The 21,444-nt window shown below is 36.9% G+C and overlaps 1 protein-coding gene across 4 annotated transcripts in view; it reads left to right on the forward strand.

Annotated features, from left to right (window-relative positions):
• SNX29 (sorting nexin 29) overlaps nucleotides 1-21,444 on the forward strand; it is a 102,454-nt gene that overhangs the window by 38,056 nt on the left and 42,954 nt on the right. For all 4 annotated transcript variants that reach the window (XM_036392377.2, XM_054516529.1, XM_054516528.1 and 1 more), the window contains exons 16-19: nucleotides 4,243-4,359; nucleotides 5,172-5,227; nucleotides 6,165-6,246; nucleotides 17,621-17,761. In XM_036392377.2, the coding sequence (XP_036248270.1) occupies nucleotides 4,243-4,359; nucleotides 5,172-5,227; nucleotides 6,165-6,246; nucleotides 17,621-17,761 (396 nt within the window). The remainder of the gene's footprint in view (nucleotides 1-4,242; nucleotides 4,360-5,171; nucleotides 5,228-6,164; nucleotides 6,247-17,620; nucleotides 17,762-21,444) is intronic.

Here is a 21,444-nt window from a genome sequence, read left to right on the forward strand (position 1 = left end):
ATGAAAGCTTCAGCTTATTTTCTGCTAATTGGTTTTGAGGAAACCCAATCTGTGCTTACCTTGTATAGTGAGAGTGAAAAACCAACCAAGCAAAAATCTACACAACAAAACCAAACCAGGCTCTCCTGGTTTAGGGCAAATTGTCGGAGGAGACTTCTGAAGTGGTCTTTTTGAGGAAGCAAATTCAAGCAGCCCCTCCTCCAACCAGTTTGGGAGGTAAACCTCCTCGAGAAAAGTGGAAAAAAATGTTTGTTTAACAAGCAAAGTATTCACAAGTATAAAAAAAGGAATAATATTAAACAATAGAACCTTTTCTTCTTCCCCCTTTGCTCTCTGAATCAGTCCTAAAGGTGCAGAACTCAATATCCAGCATAAACAGAAAGGACAACTGGGGATAAAGTCATAAAGTCGCCCTAGGACACAAGCCCAAACCAAAGCAGCTCAATGCCAACCCTATTCCTAAGTCTTTCAGTCTGTCTTGAACCAAATAACTTGTTTGCAGAAGGAAGTTCTCTTCTTTCTGAGAAGAGAAAATGGAAGTTTTGAAGCAGAAAGCAAAGTTTGAGCATTTTGATGCCTGTATCAGTAGATTTTTTGGAACAATATCTGCCCTTTTGCATTTTACTGTTTTTCACTTGTAGAAAAATTGAGTTGTTAATAGGATGCCTGCTCTGTTTTGCAGCCCTTTGGCCTTGTTTCTTTTGAGAAAAAGTTGTATAACAACATTGATTTTTGGAAAGGAAATTTCATGGGAAGAATACACCCATGCTTCCACTAAGAGTAAAAAGAAACAACTTCCAGTTTTGTCAAGAGTTTTTTGGGAAACACTTTGTTTTGTATTTTGTGATCATTGGGGAAAAATGCCTATGCCTGACAAAAAGTCATTAATTCAGATGCAGCTTGTGCAAAAACCTCTATGAAGTATTTGCTGCAAATAATATTAAAAAACCCTTAGGTTCCACTAAAACACTCTGTAAGAAAATCACTAGTTTTTTATTGTTGCAATTTAAAATTTATTTTGTTTTACCTTTATTGTTGTATTGATGTTAGATGTGTTTTTCTCTATCTAGAAGCATATCCTTCCAAGACAGATTGTGTTGTTAGATGCTTAGTGAAACATTCCTGGCCTGTTTTTAGTTTACTGCTTGGTCCTTTCTCTGTGCAACACGAAGTGAGACCTCCTTGGTCCTTTCTCTGTGCAACATGAAGTGAGACCTCCCTGGTCCTTTCTCTGGAGACTGCTCTCAACTGTGGCCACGCTGGGCAGTGTAACTGCAGTGCTCTCAGTCTCAGGTTTTCTTTTGACAGCTCTAAAGAGTTCTCTTAGTGTGGAGCTTCAAGTGTTTACTTTAGCCTCACTTCACCTTCCTGAGAAGGGTTTGGGTTCTTTAAACTGTTTTCTCATATAGGAAGGAGCAAATCTAAATGATCCTCTGTCCAAGGGAAACTTAGCTTATTTATACTTTATTTTTCTGCTTCAAGCATATTGTTATGAAGAAAAACAACTGTGAAGATTATTGAAGTCCCAGCAGGGAAATGTATTGCTTAAGCTTCAATGTGGATTGAGTGATGTGACACTATGAAAATGTAACTGAAAGGATATAATTATAAGGAGAACTCTTTGTTGTTTTAGCAGACTTTGATGCAGGAAAAATTAAAGGAACTTAAATTAATGTTGTTATTCATTGCTCCTTTTGATTTGCTGTGATGGTAATGCATTTTTCTTTGACAAGGGAACGTATTGAAGTCAGTTAATTGCTAGAAAGTGACACCTGCCAGTTGTCCTTTTGATAATATAGAACAAGTGATTTGTTGTTTTATTTGCTGTTAAATTTCCTTTTTATTATTTAACTTTGCTAGGTATACTTACAAATTTTTGCATTACTTGTAGTGTTTTGAGAGAGTTGTTGAATTTATATGTTAATTGAGTCTGCAAGTAGAAAGTTATTTCAAGGGCATCCAAATCAGAGAGAGACAAAATAGTCACATATCAGTCTGGATTTTGTTCTTCTAATAGACAGGCCCTGAAAAACCAAACATGTTTTCAAATATGCAAACTACTGAGATCCATTAGTAAATTTTTATGTTGCTTTTGGTAACCAGCAGTATTGAAGCTTTCACTGTGAATTTGCAACTAGTTATTGCTGTATCTCTGTACTTGAAATGCAAGGAAGTTCTGCTTTACACTCAGGCCCTGTGGAATTAACAGTGACCTGTTAATATTAACCTGGTAATCTTAAATGTTACACCACCCACTTTAAATTGGAATTAGTGGTTAAGCTAGTATGGAAAATGATTTATCTAGAATTAATAGTATTATATTATTGTTTTCTCTAGTATATTGTTGATGTAGTTTAGCTCTTTTTTGCATGTATATTTCAGTGATGAATTACTGGGTTTGAAGGAATCCCTCTAATATAAAAAGAAATTGGAAAAGAATGCTTGAAGTTCACCTCGTGAAAATAATTTTTTATTTATAATCAGTGATGTCAGATTCTGGCTTGTCAAATTGAGGCTTTTTTTGTTTGCCTTGATTTTGTGAAGGGTGCAGGTTTGTGTGGAACAAAGCATGAAATTAAAAACAGGCACTAAATTAAACTACTTTATTTTGGGGAACTTCTCTGGGGAAGAGGGAGAATGCAGAGTAATTCAAGAAAAGGAAATAGTGAAATTCACAGATAGTAATGAACTGCTTCCAGGAGGGAAACTATGAACTCTTGAGAGATTTGGCAGTAGTTCAAGTCTGTGTGCTATTGTTGAGGTGCCTGGATTGAAATTCATGTTGTTCAGCTGTGCTCTCATGCTGTCACCCTGCTGTTCTCCAGCTCTGGGTGGGGGAGGAGGAGGAGGAGGCATTCCAAGAGGTGCTGGGACAGGAGCAGGTTTAAGCACGGGACAGGAGCAGGTTTAAGCACGGGACAGGAGCAGGTTTAACCATGGAGCAGGTTTAACCATGGAGCAGGTTTAACCGTGGGACAGGAGCAGGTTTAACCATGGAGCAGGTTTAACCACGGGGCAGGAGCAGGTTTAACCACGGGACAGGAGCAGGTTTAACCATGGGACAGGAGCAGGTTTAACCATGGAGCAGGTTTAAGCACGGGACAGGAGCAGGTTTAACCATGGAGCAGGTTTAAGCACGGGACAGGAGCAGGTTTAACCATGGAGCAGGTTTAAGCACGGGACAGGAGCAGGTTTAACCATGGGGCAGGTTTAACCATGGGACAGGAGCAGGTTTAACCATGGAGCAGGTTTAACCATGGGACAGGAGCAGGTTTAACCACGGGACAGGAGCAGGTTTAACCACGGGACAGGAGCAGGTTTAACCACGGGACAGGAGCAGGTTTAACCACGGGACAGGAGCAGGTTTAACCACGGGACAGGAGCAGGTTTAACCATGGAGCAGGTTTAACCATGGGGGACGGGAGCAGGTTTAACCATGGAGCAGGTTTAAGCACAGGACAGGAGCAGGTTTAACCATGGAGCAGGTTTAAGCACAGGACAGGAGCAGGTTTAACCTTGCTGCTGGGGCAGCCCAGGGGAGGCGCCCAGCAGTGCCCACATCTGACTGCTGGGACTTCCATCCCCCTCACTGCCCCAGCCCCTGGCACTCTCACTACATCCTGCATCACTTGCTGCTCTCTTGACTTCAAATGCAGAGCACAGCCCCAGCCACGCTCAGTGTCCAAAGAGGCCACTCTGTTTCCCTGTGAGAACAACCTGTGCCACAGCCTGACTCTGGTATTTAGACTCCTCTGACCTCTCCCAGATTTGCCTGGAGTGATTGACTTCTAGGTCCATTCCTATTAAAACTCTGACTAAGGGTGAAGAATACATCACTTATGAATTATTGACAAAGTTTAATGCAGTTTGGGCATTTTGCAGTACTGCCTGTTCAAAATATTGTGATTAGTTAGTACCTGTTGAGTGCTGCATTCATCAAAGAATTAAACTGAGAACAGAAGTCAATGGGTGTTTTATTAGAATCAGTTGTCATATGATTTGGAGTGATAAGAATAAAATTTGACATGAAATTGTATTTTGTCCTATTCAATTCAATATCAAAACTGCATTTCAAGGTATGAATCAAAATTATAGCAACGTCTGTTCTTAATGATCACTTCAGACTACCACATTAGCAGTACTTGGAATGTAAAAAGAAATTGATATACATGTAAGAAATTACATAGTGGGATTTTTTTTGCCCAATTTAGATCACAGTTATCCCCTGGCTTTGCTTTTCAGGTGGCTGAAATGCATGGGGAGCTGATTGAATTCAATGAGAGGCTGCACCGTGCTCTGATGGCCAAGGAAGCTCTGGTGTTCCAGATGAGACAAGAACTCATTGATCTGAGAGGGCCGGTGAGTATTTGTTTATTGCACTACAGAATATCCCTCTGGAATAGCTCAAACATGCTCCTCATGATGAAATATCCATTAGCTTGTTAGAAATAACAGATCTGTAAAGAATTGGCTTTGAACAATTCCTTTCCTCTTAACTATTCCAGATTATGCTTTTTACATTTTCCATTTTCCTTTTAAAGGAAAGAAGATACCCTTTCATGTTTATTCTAGTTGTAAAGTTAGGTAAAAAGCTATTTCTGTTTTGCTCTACATGCTCTTGCAATCTGGTTCTCTAACAACTTCTTCTTCCTTTGATTCTGCAGGTATTAGTCCATCATTGCATCATTATGAACTTTTGTACTTATGTCATGTTTTGTAGGAGCACAGCTGAAATCAAATACTCTTGTGTCCTTCCCTTGGTAGAATATTGGTTGTAAAAGAAAGTGATCAGTAGGTTTTATGTGCTTCATATTTTCCCATAAATGGCTTATGGCCACAAAGTACTTTGTTTTAGCATCCTTTGCACATAAAGCCCTAATAATGGTACTCTTGCCTGCATTTTCTATATCTTTCAAAATTACATGCTTTTACAAACCCCAATTTGTTTCTTTACAAAACTGTAGCAAATTGTAACATAAAGGACTCACAAGGGTGACATGTTCACAATCTTCTTGCAGGATTTTGTTTTTCTTTTATTGCTTGTCAGGAATAGTTTTTATTGGCATTTATAGAATTGAATGTTGAATTGTAATTTCCTTATAATATTATGCTTTCTTAATTGAAAACATAATAGCCACTGTTTGGAAATCATTTCTTTTTTGTAAATAAAGGTCCCTGGAGATTTAAGTCAAACATCTGAAGATCAGAGTTTATCAGATTTTGAAATGTAAGTTTCATAATTCACAAATTTTTCTCTTCACACCATCTCTGGGAAAGGAGAATAAGCAGAGATTCAATAATTTGCTTTTCCTCTATTATTTCCAATAACTGCATTGTTAGCTGTGGTGTTTCATTGTTGAAAAGCATGGAGAGCTGCACAGTGCATGCCCCAGTGTAGTTAATAATACTGAACTCAAGGAGTTTAGAGTTAGTAAGATTCCCTTGGAGTGCTTTTTAAATGCCCTAGGTCTTGGTATTCTGCCAAAGCACCAAGAAGTTTCTGGTTTTAGTCCTTTGGGTTTGAAGGGTGTTGGTTGCTATTCATCATATGATGGACTTCCTCATTTACAGAATAGCTCCTAATTGATGCTTCAAAAGACCCCAAAACCCCCACAAGGAGCCCACCCCAGATCATTTGAGAGTGTTGTGATTTGGAATTTTGCCTTTAGTAGTCAAACTAATGAATCTTGCTTTTGTGGATGAGGGGTTGAAAACGTAGCTGATGTGTTTGAATAATAGAAATTTAGAGATGGATGACAAAGAGTGGATGGAAATGGCTTCTGCAGAATTGTGCACTGCTCTTCTGTTATTTAATGGACTTTACCTGAGATTTGTGGCTGAAAATGTTGAATTTGTTGAAGTGAATAATTTTTGCTTCATGTGTATAATCAAATGTTGTCAAATGCATGCTGTGAAAAAAACCCCAAACCCCAGAAAACCTGCAGAAAGAATTGTTTCAGTTGGGTTAATTTTAGGGAATGTTTTTAGATTCAGGACATAAAAAAAAGTTCAGGCAGAACTCCAATTTTTCTGTTTCTTCATTTGAAATTTTAAGTTGCTTTATTGATTACTTTGATCATTATTTAAATCATTGCATGTAGTTGCTTTGCAATTCTTATACATAAATATGATTCCTGTTTGAAGTTTTTCTCTCTCCTCCTCAGATCAAATCGTGCTCTCATTAATGTTTGGATTCCCTCAGTCTTCCTGCGTGGCAAAGCTGCCAATGCATTCCATGTTTACCAGGTGAGTGAGCCAGCTGAGCAGGGATTTTGGGTAGAAGTTTCTGACTAAAGTAGCACATTTTAATAATTTAAAGCTCTGTGTATAATTTCATTAGAGATCAGCTAATGAGCAGCAGCAGTAACTTCATATATATTCATCCATAGGATTGTGTTGATTATTCAAATAGCATATTTTGAGGCTTGACTTGTAGTAGTTTAATACTTTAAAAGCATGCTAATAAGATGACTCCATTGGTCAGGGAGTGTAACAATTCAATATTAATCAGTAAAGCCTTCTTCAGTATGCATGTACGTGTTTTACTTCAGTTTTGGACATAACAATGACCAGAAACATTGCTTGACAGACAGATGTGGTTTACTGTAGCAGCTCACTTGAAAACATCTTGAATAATGAAACAATTCTACACTGTGTGTTATTGAACATGTTCACATTGTGTTCTGCCTCAGGCAGGTCAGAATTTAGGGGTTTGTGCTCCAGCCTGACTTGTAGCTGAAGCATTGAAATTTTATACTGTTCCTTGATTGTTGGATTCTTGGTTTCAGAGCAGTGACCCCTCCATGGATAGAATGGCAAGGTGAATTTCAGACACTCTCTAATGTGCTGTCCTAGGCTATTTACATTTCTTTATTTGTGGATTGTTAGCAGCTGCAAAATTTCTCCACTTTAGTTTCAGCCACATGTACTTAGTTCTGAACAAGATTGCTGAAGCTTGTTAACATTCCTCTCACTCACTCTGAATGATGTTTTTTTTTGTAGAATTTTGAATCATTTATGAAGTGTTGGCAGGTAGTTGAAAAATACAGGAAAACACCCACCCTTTGGCCAGTAAAAGACAATGAAAAATAAGACTTGAGGTAATGGAAAGAAAAGCCACCAGGATGGGAACAGTTAGTAATTTGTTCAAAAGCACTGAATAATCAATCAAATAGAGATGCACAGGTGTGTGAAAACCCAACTTGTTGACAGGTGTAATATTTTTGTCTTTCTGACTTTCACATATTTCTCCACTCTGCTGTCACTGGCTACAGATTCTCAAACCCAGGCACAAGTCTGCCAACACAGAAATTCTTAAAAGCATCGAGATCTCACCCCACCTGTTACTTTAATGCTGTTGCAGCCCCATGTACACCAGAAGAGCTCTGGTTTCTACTGCTTCCTTCCTAAGTTGCTCTGTGTTGTTTTTCATCCTGCTTGAGCAGGTGGGGTAGACCAGATGGTCCACTGTGGTCCCTTCCAACCTTACCCATTCTGTGAAGAATTTAATGATTTTTTAATTTTACTTGTAACTCTGTATCAAATTAGGTTACTAAAGAGTTCAGTATTTGTCATGAAGTTTGACTGGACATGACTGTACAAGTGGGTGAATACAAGAAGAGGGTGGATACAATTCCAGAGCATCTCAAGTAGTTTGGAAAATTATCAAATTATCAGTTCCACGGTGTCTGTTATCTGTTTTCATGGACTTCAAAAAGCTTCTGAAGATTATAAGAACTAGGAGAAGTAAATATGGGTTGCTGTGCCTCTTCAAAATCAATGCCAGTTTTGCACTTGTGCTTCTTAAATCAGGAAAAGAAATTAATGACCTGTTAATTTGTATATCAAGAAGGTTTGACCCAGACAGGATAAGAATAGATTCCTCCTGCAGGAGTTTTCTTATTGTGCTTGCTTTTTAAATTTAATTTTATGGTTTTAAATTTAATGTGGATTTGTAGTGCTGTTCTGAAGGGCATTTGAAAGCATTTCTTTTTGTGTCATGTTAACATCTGTTTTGGATGTTCAAAATCAGTGCATTTTTCATCCTTAAAAAATCTCAGATGTTGCTCTTCAGCAAATATAGCAGGAAAAGTTTCCAACACCAGCATACTTGTCACATAGTTTCAACCATCAAATAGTTTCTTTAATTTCTGCTGAGGATTAAGGATTCTGGACAAGCTCAGAAATAAAACTGTGGACTCTGAAAGCAAGCAGCATTTTATAATTAATCCTATTAGATGTGGAAATTTCAATCAGACCTCTGTATTTGTAGAGTTACACTGCACTCTTGCAGTAGTGTTTAACTGGCAGAATTAACTGGTTATGAATCTTGAGGATTTCAAAACAAGCTCTGAAAACGTGGCCAAATTTTATGCTCAATTTGAATGGCTGAGTTCAAGGGGACAGTTGTGAGCAGCAGATAATTTAGTGCCCCAGTTTAGCACTATCTGTTACTGTCTTAAAAATTAACAGAGCTGGGGATCTGTATCATTCAGCTGTGGATGTTAGAACAATTAGAGGGTGTATAAATTTTAGGGGAAAAGCTATTTAAAATTGGATGTGCACTTCAGTGCAGTTATTGAGTTCAATTAAAAATATTTTTTCACTTGTTTTTTCAGAATATAAAATAGTAACAGAAAAATGCATATTTTATAATCTCTGTTCACCATGGAGTTGTTATGGGTTATTCTCATTCTGGATTTTTCCTTGTGGAGAATAGCAGATTGTCTGCTTTAAATGAAATGCCAGTAGCAGATCTTCTTGAATAAATTAGGCATAAATCTCCACATGCAGTGCACCAGGAATTCAAAGGTGAAATAACTGAAAAGTGACTGATAAATAGCTTCTGGGTTGCATACCACATAGTTTAAAGTAGCTAATCTGACATAATTTTAAATAGGATTTAAAGAGGTCTGAAAACCAAGTTGTTACAAATGATTAGGAAAGGGATAGACAAATAGGAAATGCTATTATGCTGTGTATAATCTCTGGTTTATCTGTGTGCAGTTCTACTCCTCTCCAAAGAAATATATCAACTCCAAATAATATGGGTGGAAAAAAAAGATTTTTCACTGGCAGAGCATATTAGAAATTCTCAGCCTGCAAGAAAGGCAACTGAGAGGGGAATGCAATAGCTATCCTTCAAATAATGAAGGAAATGGAGACATTTTAACTGTTTCAAAATGCAAATTGGGGCATCCATTGAAACTATTGCCTTGCAATTTCCAAACAAGTGCATGACAGTGGTCTTCTCCACAGTGTATAATATGGGGTAATACTGAAAGTTTATGGGATAATACTAGAAAATAATTCAGCTAATTAAATTGAAGGAAAATCAATCCAAACACGAAGACGTTACTTCTTTCTAAGGAAATCCCTAGATAGAGATACTTTGGAATAATAAATACCACTATACCTTGTATTTATATTTAAAGTGTTCTGGATAAAATACATTTCATCATTTTCTAAGGAATTTTCTGAACTGTTGGGATCAGTGTGCCTTGCTGTAAGAGCAGGGTGCAAGAAACTTGGAGGTGATTTTAACTAAACATGAGTTGCCTTTGGAATCTTATGCTAATAATGACTAATTTAATCCTAAAATGGAAATATTAAGTATGATGACAAAATATCTTTCCTTCTAACTAATGCTTATCTTCTGTGCATGGCAAGCTTATTCTAAATGTTTTCAGAGCACATCCTCTCTATTTGTACTTGCTCAAATTTGTTTTGCTTCAGGTTTAGTTCTTGACTCCTGTCTTGCCATTCATTAGCACTGACAGATTACTAGTACAATTAATTTTGCACCTGAGTAGAAAAAATAATTAGATGACCAATTGATGTCTTTATAACCAATCAACAAATCAGAAGGATTGTTTGGACTTCAGTGGATGAAATTATCCAGGCTGTGCCAGGAGCTCAGACTAGATACTCACAACCATGTCTTCAGCAAGAACATTAGGCAGTTATCCAAAAGAAGGTTCAGAGGTTTATTCTCTTACAAAGTTTCTGATGGCCATTACTGAGTGGCAGACTGATTAGTTATAAACATTACAGGACACAGCCATATATAGAGAAATTAATTTGTTTTGTTCCAAGTCACACTTATGGAAGCCCAGTCTGTTAAACAGACAATTTAAATATTAGGTGACTTTTTAAAGCCAGGGTCATGGTGGCAAAAGTCTTCTCTTCCAAACAACCTCTAGTTAGATAGAAACGATTTAGTTTCTCTAGGCTGCTTTCTAATGACTGCTATATGTGATCTCTGCAGTTTGATGCCCATCTCTTTTGTGTGGCAGACATTGCTCACCATTAGAAAATAATTTCTTGTCTAATATATTCATGGGCACACAGACAGAATCCAGATCAGAATTAAAAAAAAAGGCATTTTACCTCTAGATGGTGATAGTTAGATGCAGTTTCTTTAGTGTGTAAAGCAAGTTGATTATTGCAGTAATATTATTTTGTCATATTTCTCAACTGTAGAGTATCTTGTTTTCATATACATGTGGATTCCACTTCCCTGTGAAGTGTACAGCAAATGCCATTAGTCATGCCTTTTGTTGCTATAATTATCAATGCCTGACACTTAAGATAATGAAACTGAGATTTTATGATTCCTAAAGTGATATCAGTATTTAAATGGCTTCTTGCAAATCCGCCTTGTTTGCAGAGCAGTGAACACTTTACATTATAAACCAAATAAGTTCAAAGATTAATATGCTAATCAGACAAGACTGTTACTATTTGCATATGAATAGGAAACCCTAAGACTATAATCAATAAACATTTCTTACAATTTTTTTATTCCTTTGACTATCTTCAGTCTTGCTGTTTAGTATTGGCTGACATATTTGCTTATAATATTTCTTTTTACTTTACTCTAAATGATGTTTTAAAACCTGTTATTTTTCTCTGCACTTCCTCTGTGAAGGAAGAGCAGCACACTTTCCTATGAAAGGGCTTTTATCACAGGATTATTTAGGTTGGAAAACACCTCTAAGATCATTGAGTCCAACTTTTCCCCACCACTGCTAAGGCCACCACTAACCCATGTCCCCAGAAGCCACATCCTCATGGCTTTTAAATTCCTGCAGGTGTGATGACTCCACTGCAGGTGGGGCAGCCTGTGCTGGACAGCCCTTTCCATGGAGAAGTTTCCCCATCATTCCATGGAAACCTCCCCTGGCACAGCCTGGGGCTGGTTCCTTGTCCTGTCCCTGTTCCCTGGGGGCAGAGCCTGACCCCCCCTGCTCCAGGTCTTGTCAGGGAGTTGTGCAGAGTGGGGAGGTTCCCCTGAGCCTCCTTTGCTCCAGGTGAGCCCCCCCAGCTGCTCCCCACTGGAGTTATGCTCCAGCCCCTTCCCCAGCTCCGTTCCCTGCTCTGGACACTCTCCAGCCTCAGAGGAAAGGATTTTCACAGAAACACAACATGAAAGAGATGGAGGAGAACAGTATCTGGTACCTAAAAGTGTTTGAGGAGGACAGTGCCCAGAAAGTACTTTGAGTGAGAGATGAAACAGGGAAAGCACAGTCCAGGATGTGCCAGCTGGGCCTGTTGACCTTGAATTTAATCACAAGGCAGCACAGCCTGGGTATTTCCTCGAAGGCTGAAAATGGAAGGCAACAAGACTGGCAATTAAGAGTTGAAAGGTAAGCAACAAACTAAACACAAAAAATTCAACCCAAAGTTGCATTTTATGTTCCTGATGCACGATGAATTGGATGACTTCAGCAGCTGCAGAGCTAAGCAGGCAAAAAGGAGAAATAAATAGTCTTCTAATCATATTCCATTTCAGTGCAGCTCAGGGCAAGTAGAGAAGAAAATGAACTGGAATGATTGGGAGAATTTGAAAGAAAGATGTTGCTCATGGCATCTCAGAGTGATTTGAGAGTGCGTGAGCCACAAAGGTTGAATATCCCACTTTTTCTGCAGTGGGACCCAAGGATGCATCAAAGAAGCATAAAGCAGAAAAAACTTTTAAATAACTAAGTATATGGAAGGGGTATGCAAAGATGAGATCAGTCCTTGGAGACTTCTGTAATTACTTCTTTTTCTAAAGGAAACAGAATTACAGCTTACTACATTGATTTGTTTATTGAAGTGCTGGATGCAAAAAATCCTCGGAAAGTAAAAGTAGAATTTCTATTTTCAGATTATTTTGTAACTACTTCAGAAAGAAGCAAGTAATTTATATTCAATAAATATCTAAAATAAATACTAGTGATGTTATGAATTTTAGAATCTGATGGATGAGATAGCCTCCTTTCCCTTGCCTGAGCACCCCCAAGATTCTATTTGGAGAAAAAGGCAGCACTGGTGTCATTTTACCTATTTTCTCTTCTGCAGAAACTTCTTTCCCTGCAGTGGTTGTCATGCATTGCAGTGACTGTGTGGTTCAAAGCGCATGTTTGTGAAACGACGTTAATTATCTTGGGTAATTTTAAGTCATATTTCACTGTCAGGAGGAGCTTATCTATTGAGTGATTTTTTTTTTTGTGCTGATTTGATTTGTATATAAAAAGACAAAAAATACTGATTCCACGTAGCAAAGTGGAGGCAGTGTTGCCTTTGTTCTCTAGTGGCCAGTCACTTCAGTGCTGCTGTGGTGAATAAAGCAGGACTGTGACTGCAGCAGCAGTGATCATTACTCTGCATGTCTGTAATTGAGTGCATAAGCCCAAAATGTGTGACATTTTTCTCTTCAGTTGAACAATATCGGCTGTTTTTAAGGTCCATGCTTTGATGTGTGTTGTGTCATATATTTGACACTGTATTGTTCATTTTTATGAACTGAATAACAGAAAGTTGAAGATTTAACATAAATTATATTGAAGTATTTGTAGTCTTTGACCATTTTATCCACTTGTACATACTGAAATAAAGGCTTGTTCACTCTAATTCCTGTTATGTCTGTGTGGCACACAAAAAGCTGCTCCTATCACAGCTGAAAAGTTTCATTGTTCCATTTGTTTTTCATTATGCAGAAAATTCTTAAATTGGATCATTTTCGAAAGGGGAACTTAACCATAAATGCAGGCCTGCAGCTGTCTCAAAATATAACTTGCATTTGTATTCATTTCTCACACTTCAGAGGTAACTTTGGAGAATTGAGCTTGAATTTGTATTCTTAACAGAATCCCATTGTCCTGAAGTGAAGTAAAATGAAACTGGTTCTTACTTTTTTTCATGAATACTTTTTACTTCTTCTATATGCTTTGAAATACATAATTTGGATAAAACTTAAGTAGATGGAAATACATTATTCCTATTTCATAGTGTACTTTTCTAACAGGAAAAAAAGATAATTTCAATCCCCTGAGAACAATTATTTATTAAATGGTAAACTTTGATCAAAATCTCTCTTCATGCTCCTGAATAATTGAGATGTGCATTAAAGTTGAACCGGAGTTTTAAGAATTAAAAAAACCTTTATTATACAAAATGTAAGACTATGGACTAATGATACTCCAAGATTTGTAGTGTTATTAAAAAGCAAATGTAAGGGAAACATTCACCAGTCAAGCTTAGCTAACATCAAAAAATAATGCTGCTAATTAGCATGTTCTGGTTTTGTGTTCATGCTGATTGGCTCATCCCTACCAAACCAGTTGCTAATTTTCCTTTTGGTTATCACATGGTTGGGCATTGATTTGAAAGTATGTAACAAACAAGAGCATTTTGTGAGGGAAGTCAGAAATACATTAATACAGTAGAATTGCAGTAATACAGAAGTAATAGTTTTTCTATCACCCTTTTTTTCCCCCTGTGATGCTTACTTAGCTGATAAATGTCACAGGAGCTTCCTTAGTGTAGCTTCCTTTTGCAGTCCTTATGCTCTCCATAATTTTTTTCCATCCTCAAAACTTTGACCTTGTCCAGCCTAGGATTGATTCTTTACAGACATTCTCAGTATTCTCTGTATCCTTTGAAGTGTTCTGCTGCTGGAATGTCCTGAGTTCTCTTGTATCTTGTGCCATTTTTATATGTGGTTTAGTAGAGTTTTCACTGCTCACCTTCCCTTAACATTATTCCCTTCCCTCTGGAATGGGACGAGGACTCACAAGGACTTTGACTTCAGTACTTTTGTATTTGTGGAGCTCCCATCAATAGAGTTCTCTGTCTTAGAATTCATTTTTCATTACGTATTCAGTCCAGCCTTCCAGGAAATGGGAGCCACATTTGCAGGCAAGATTCAGGAGTAACTTTGTGTAGGGAATATTCTTCCTGATGTTTAATCTGGAATTCTACAGCATGGATGTCATTGCGACAGGAGAAGGGTCTGTAATATCTCAGTCAGTATCACTTGCTGCCAGTTGTACTGGAGACAAAGAAATAAATCCTCAACGTACCAAACTATATTTTGCATCAGAAAAGAGAAGCACCCACACAGGACTTGTGCAGATCAGAAGGATGAGTGTTGATTACAGGCACTTGGTCTATGTACACTGGAGCTGGAGCAAGTTAGAATTTTGGCTTTTGTCCTTTCTTTTCTTCAGGCTTTTGTATGTAAGCGGTGATGAGCTGTGTCAGCAGGACTTGCTAACAGCATTCTTGACTCAGAACTGCTTAAAGATTCTTAACCTGTTAAGAAACTTCTGGCTCAAACCTCAGTACTATGGGAGTAGGATTTTTCATTTAAGTATGCAATCATTAAACTTGTGCTTTCACATTGATTCTCTGAAGATTTTTGGCATTTCAGTAATATTACGTGAGCAGGTAGTAGACTGATAAACACTATTAAATTACTACTGTTATTGCTATTTCTCTCCAAATCTCTGACTTCAGACATGTTTGTGATGAGAAAACAACAGACTAATTCATTAAATATACTTATTAACTGAAATTTTTCTTAGAGCTGCCATAACTCATAGCTGCAGAAAGGTTACCAATCAATCTTTGTGCAGGAGACCCAAGTGGAAAGCGCTCCTAAATTACAAACAGAAACTACGTAAATTTTACGTTCAAGACAATATTAAAGTGAAATCTTCTGTCTACAAGTAAATATTCTAGCGGTGGTTTTGATTTAGTCTGTACATTTTCATTACCCTGAAAATTATTTAAGTAGGTTAGAAATTGGATGATATCAGGAAAACAGGGGAATCAGAAAGGAAATAAAATTATTTAGTATTAAACTTCTAAATTGATCTGAGAATAAACCCGAAAGTAGTCATTTCAGCTTTCTAGAACATGGCCCTAAGATAACTATATGCCTTCAGTGACTAGACTAGGATGAGTTTATCCAAATAATTCTATATTTAGTATTTACTTAGTTTGATTTCCCAAGTGAATGTGCATTAAGTGTGTAGCAATCCCATGGCTTGGGAATAGAGTTCCCCTCTGAGAATACTATGAGAATACTAAGAGTTTAAATGTGTGCTGCATCATGAGCTTTAATATACCTTTCACAGTCTATTAGTTGATTGTCAATAAATTCAATATGGCACAGGGCTCCAAATGTTGTATTTTCATTTCTTGCTGTCTAAATGAAATCAATATCTATGTACATAGAAGAACAGTAAGAAATTTTCCAATAGTTTTATCTAAGAAATCAATCTATGTTTTTGCAGTCCTGAAAAATTTCAATTACAGTGTACAGGATTCTTTAGTTAGTTAACTATGGGTTACAGCTTAGCAGGTAATGTTAAACTGCATGATTCACCAAATCACATGTGCAAAGATAAGTGCTTAGTTAAATTAGGATTTCCATATTAAATAACTTAGTTTGAAATAATTTAACTTTTTTTTGTCATTCCTGCCCCCCACAGGGAAATTGAAACATGAACCTTGGGAATGTATACAGAATTCCAAACAATATACAGGTTGAAGTGAGAATAGGCAAGGAGAGGCCTTAGAGCTGGGTGAATAAAAATTTTATTATAATTTTTACTACATTAAATAAATTTGATTAGAATTATGCAAAATAGTTGCATTTCATATATTCCTTCATTTGCCTTCAAAGATGTACTCAGTTGTTAAAACAGATAGTCCTGTAGGTGTTTAATTACCCTGGCTTTATTTTTAAAGTGAAAAAGAAATCTGAATACTTCTTGGAGACTTACTATTGTGGTTCCATCATTACAGTATCTGAATTCTTGTTACCAGAACTAGTTGAATTTTTGTTTACATAGGCATTTGTAATTCACAATACTCTGAATCTTTTAAATTTAGATGTGCTAATTTTGGAATTATAGCATTCCTTTTTTGGAATGATAGTCTTCCTGTAGAAAATGTATTAGTGTTTTCTACACTGAAATATTCTAATTTGACAATAATTGCATGGTATCTGCATAATACCTTGTATTTTGTTGCGAAGAAGCCCCCTATAAATTTGAGAAACAAGGTGTCTGAAGAGAGAACTTCAGAAAGACCAAAGCATGGGCAGTGTTTGTGGGAGAAGACATTGACTTAATCTCTGAAATACCACCACTCCTTAGAAAAATTGAATTTTTTCTCTGAAGGACTTGCAGTATCTCAGAGAGAAGGACCATGCTTCAGTCACCAGGAAAAGCTGTGATCAGTATTGAAATTGGCCACATCGAAATCCAAATTTTATTTTTATCTAATTTCCACAAAAATACAGTTGTTACTGCCCACTCTGTGTGACCATGGTTGCTGTTGCTTTTTTACATAAGTGTTCTCCTGATATTTGCCTTACAGTTTACTACTAAATTACTGGGGGGTTTTGGAGCTGCAAGGCAGCATCATCAGTACTGTTCCAGTTTAATTCCTGATGTAAAATATTGAGATTATTAACATACACACACACACACATGCATGAATGAATAAACTGCAGATTGCATTGAAGAAGCAGAGGGAAAGGTCACTCTGGATCATGAGTTCTGATGCTTGGTTTAGAGTTTCTGACTTGTGCTGTTTCAGCATTCTTTTAAACTGTGCCATTCCCTAGGAAAGAGTGAAATTTCAGTTTTCTGTAAGTATATTTCACTTCTGCATGACATTTTCCTAGAGAAAGCGAATATTTAGCATGTAATTGGTAATAGGCTCATGAAATAATGAGCAGCAAACAAAAACAGAATCACAAAAACTACAGCTGTGTTAAATTATACTTAATGTCCTATACAAGCAGAAAGAATGAACTGTGTTTATTTTCCAAACAATAAAATTTCTAGTTTAGTTTTCAATGTAATTTTGTTAGGAAGTAAATTAAGTTTCATACTTCGGATAAAATTAGGTTTTGCAATTCTGATGCTACAAAGCTAATTTACAAAGTTGAAAAACTGTGTTGAGGACATAAAAATCAATTTCATAGTGGTATTAAATTATTTTTTCCCTTTGGTCACTGGGTAGTAGAATATGCTGGAAACCATGGTAACAAGAAGTGCTGCCATGGTTGCCCCAGAGTCATGTTAAAATGAGCAAGCTGTGTTTGTCTTGATTAAAATAAGAGAAAGAGAGAGAGGAGGAAAAGGGAGAAGGGAGAGAATGAGGTTAATGACGCGTGCAAGAGCAAACGCAGTCCGACGTGGATCTGGGGCTGTGGGGTCCTGGAGCTTGTGGTGTCTCACATGAAGGTGCTGAGCCAGGAGGCTTTGGGGAGTGAAGGACACACACCAGCCCTGCTTGTCTTTACATTATTCCCTTCCCTGTCTGTGTTTTGCAGGTTTATATCAGGATAAAGGATGATGAGTGGAATGTCTATCGAAGGTATGCAGAGTTCAGAAGCTTGCATCAGAAATTACAGAATAAGTACCAGCAAGTGAGGACTTTTAACTTCCCACCAAAAAAGGCCATTGGAAACAAGGTATTTGAACTCACAGTATCAGTAAAAGTTGGGGGAAAAACCTCTCTTATCCATACACAAAAAATGAGGTGACATGAATGTTTTCACTCCTGCTAGTAGCTGCTATTTTTATAGACCTTCTCCCTGCAGCTGGAGATCCACTGATGTAGGTAATGCATTGGCTCTTCCATTTACTGAGAAGTTTTATTGAATGAAATATTGGTGACATACACAAATGCACAAACCCTCAAAAACTCTAGTGGACAGCCCTGTATATAAAATGAAGTATCTCTATTTTTCTCAAAAAAAAAATGCCAGCAATTATCACTGGTGAGTAATTAATCAAATCTCTCTCTAAATTTCAAAAAGTATCAATCTAAATTTCTTGAATTCCTGCACTCTTCACCAACACTTCCAAGTTCTTTAAACCAGCTTTTTAAAGACATTTAGGTACTTAATTCCTGTAATCTGTGTCTTTGTGTCTTAGCCCTGCCATTTTAAAATGGGAATTTGTGTTCTCCTGTCATGGGGATTTTGAAATGAAACAGTAAATATTCCAGTATGCATGTAGTAAATATGTAGTGTCATGTAATGAAAATCTTTAATCATAAGAACTTTCAACTGATCAAGAGTCTAAATACGCTTTGCAATGTACACTGCAAGTCCAGTAAGGATTGACAAGGAATTGAAGTAATTTTCCTTTGCAACGTAGGAATTATCTAAAAATTTTATTTAGCTATCACTATATTGAAGATTTAAATTATGTTTGACTGAAACATCTTTACTAAACTGCTGGGTTCTTAAATTAGAGTTTTTAAGGTTAATCAAATTTTTAGCTTTTACATAGACTTTCTCTTTTTACTATTTTTTCGCCTTTGTATCACTGAGTTCTTCTATTAAATATTTTAGAAGCTCCAACCATAGTGATCCATGTAGTCATCAAAAGACAGCTGACATAATAACTGCAAAACTCAGATCTTTGTGACATTATGTTTGGTTTAAGACCAAAGTAATACATATATTATTAAAATGCCACAATTGTCCTTTGACTGTGTTAGAAAAACAATCTTTGCTAATTTGAATGAAGTAATATGAATTTTCAAAAAGAAATACAAAAAATTTAGAAATTCCTTACTGGCATTCAGATGTCAGTGAATGTGGATTATGACTGTTTAAAGATAGTAACTTTGACTCCCAGTGATTTCCCAGGTATTTTGTAAAAATGAGTAGGTAAATTTGGCCTGTGTGAAATGGCAGTGATGCACATAATCTGGGATGGGTGGTGGTGATCCAGATATATATGAAACCTATCAATAAAATCCATGTGTTGGTTTGCTTGGCATAAGGTCCAGTAAATGTGTTTTTTTGCCTACTGACTGAGGATATGGAAGTACTTATGAGAGCTTTCCTGCTTTTTTTTCATCTATTAGAATATCATGCATTTTTCATTTATTTTTACTGGACAGGTTTGTAATGGAAACCAGGCATTTGCTTCTTTGTTACATAACTAATTCTCCTTTTTTTGAAGTGATGGAGTATCAGCCACTTCAGTAAATTACAAAAGACGCCTTTTAAGCTTTTTTGGATACTCTTTCATCTTTAATTACTTTAAATACTAATTGAGTTACAACTTCAGTTGCACAGTTGATGCATACAAAATTATCAGTTGAGCAACTCATTAAAAAATTTGCATTGCTTATTCTTACGGTGCTTTAGCTTTGAGCCAAAATTCTACCTTGATCTTGCATAAACCCACAACCACTTATCAGATCTCAGAGAAAAGGTTTTTTCTTTACAGTAAGAAGTGGGTGCCATCCCTTGCATTCTGAAAGTCTCCTGTGATGACACGTGGGGCAGTGCTGTGGTTGTGACCTGGCAAGTCACAGGGTGACATTGTCACCTCAGCTGTGCAAAGCTCAGTCTGTCACACTGGAGTTTTTTTGCACAGCACATTGTGCAGGCAGATTTTTGTCCTTTTAGTGGGGCTGTTTTCTTTGTGTCACAGAATGTGTTCCCCTTTGGAGTTTGTACCATTTGGAAAATAACTGTGCTGACTGACTGAGATGGCCCTGCTTTCCGTGGCCAAGTGAAGCTTTAAAAGGAAGGTTTAAAAATTTAGTATAAAATTAATTAATTCATGTGGGAATGTGTAGGGGGATAGAATATAAGAAAATAAAGACAGTGTAGAAAGTGATCTCACCCCTAAGGAGCTGCAGCTGGGCCAATTATCAGAGATCAGGAACAGGCCTGACTTTAACAGGCCACAGGTGTAGGCAATGAGAAGAAGATGCTATAAAAGAGTGGGGTGGCTGGGTGAGAAGGGACCTGGAGTCAGTGGCTGCTTTGGGAAGAAGAAAGAGTCAGTGCTCTGAGGAGCTGCCCACAAGGAAACACAAAGAAGGTGTGGAACTTTTGTGATAAGGAGACAAGAGTATGGAACCCCTGCAATACAATGACAAAAGGAATGTCTGTCTTGGAATTCTGCAGAACTTTCAGTTTAGGATGAGGATTTGTGCAGGATGTTACATGTGGAAGTGTTTGGTAATAAACATTAGAAGGAATACTGCCAATACTATTTATTTCAATGCTGCTTTTAAAATGTAATGGCTACCAAAGCACATTTACCTTTAAATAAGCAGTTAGATTTCAATAGGTACTTTTTATCTCTGATATTACTTTTGCTGGTTTTGATAGAATTGGAGCTGTCTTTCCATTTCTAGATTAATCAATACAATTGTTAATCAATGCCTAAAGAAGAGATTAGTAGCTGAATTCTGCTAACAGAAGTATCTCTTACATTAGCCTATGGTTTTCATATCCATTACAACTTCTCAGTGTTATTAGATGCCCAAATAACATATTGGTAAAAACCAGTCCTCCATGTGTAAATGGCTAAAAATGATAATTTTACAGCTTTTGGAAAATGGCATTGATGCTTTTATGTCCTTCAGATCAGTACCTGGATGAGTTTATTCACTGCATCCCTTCAGTGCGCTCTGTACTGTGGGGTTAATGATGGTGATGTGCTTCTTGTAGATGTCAGAGGCATCCAAAGGTCTTGCTGTAATTGAAACCAGCACTGAATTTCATGTTCAGTTACGTCCCCCAGATTTAGGAACCTCCAGGACCACAAGAGGACACCATATTCTGCAGAATGACCTGGAATCACTCCTGCAGACTGACACAATACTGTCCAGTGCTTTGCTATGCAAAATATTGGAGCTCAGAGGAGGGAACTTTACTAGAAGAGAGTAATGTAGAATAAAATACAGGGAAGTATTAATTTTCATGCATATTTTCCCTGTTTACTGCACTAGAAGTCAGGGAGGTCAGATTCAAATGCGAAGTTGCAGAGTTTGACTTTGTGAAAATGCAAAAAGAAAGCAGAATTTCAGCTGAATGAGTATTATAAAAAGTTGGAAAATCAAATATTATATATCTTCATCAAGTAGCACTGGAATTTGAAAATACTTAACAATTATAACTCATTATTAATAATGATATCAATCTTGATCATTGTTTGTAATGTATTTTTGCCTTTCATTTGTTTTCCTTCAGTTGGGACAATTTATCTTGAAAGTTCGTTTTCATGGTATTTCAACAAATTATTGTGTGTAATATTAAAAACTAGCTTTAATGCTTGAGGAAACCTACATTAATAACAGAAAACCAATTAGTTGAAAAATATCTGAAAAGAGAAAAGA

This window comes from Molothrus ater, chromosome 16 (genome assembly GCF_012460135.2).
Source record: "Molothrus ater isolate BHLD 08-10-18 breed brown headed cowbird chromosome 16, BPBGC_Mater_1.1, whole genome shotgun sequence".
NCBI classification, from domain to species: domain Eukaryota; kingdom Metazoa; phylum Chordata; class Aves; order Passeriformes; family Icteridae; genus Molothrus; species Molothrus ater.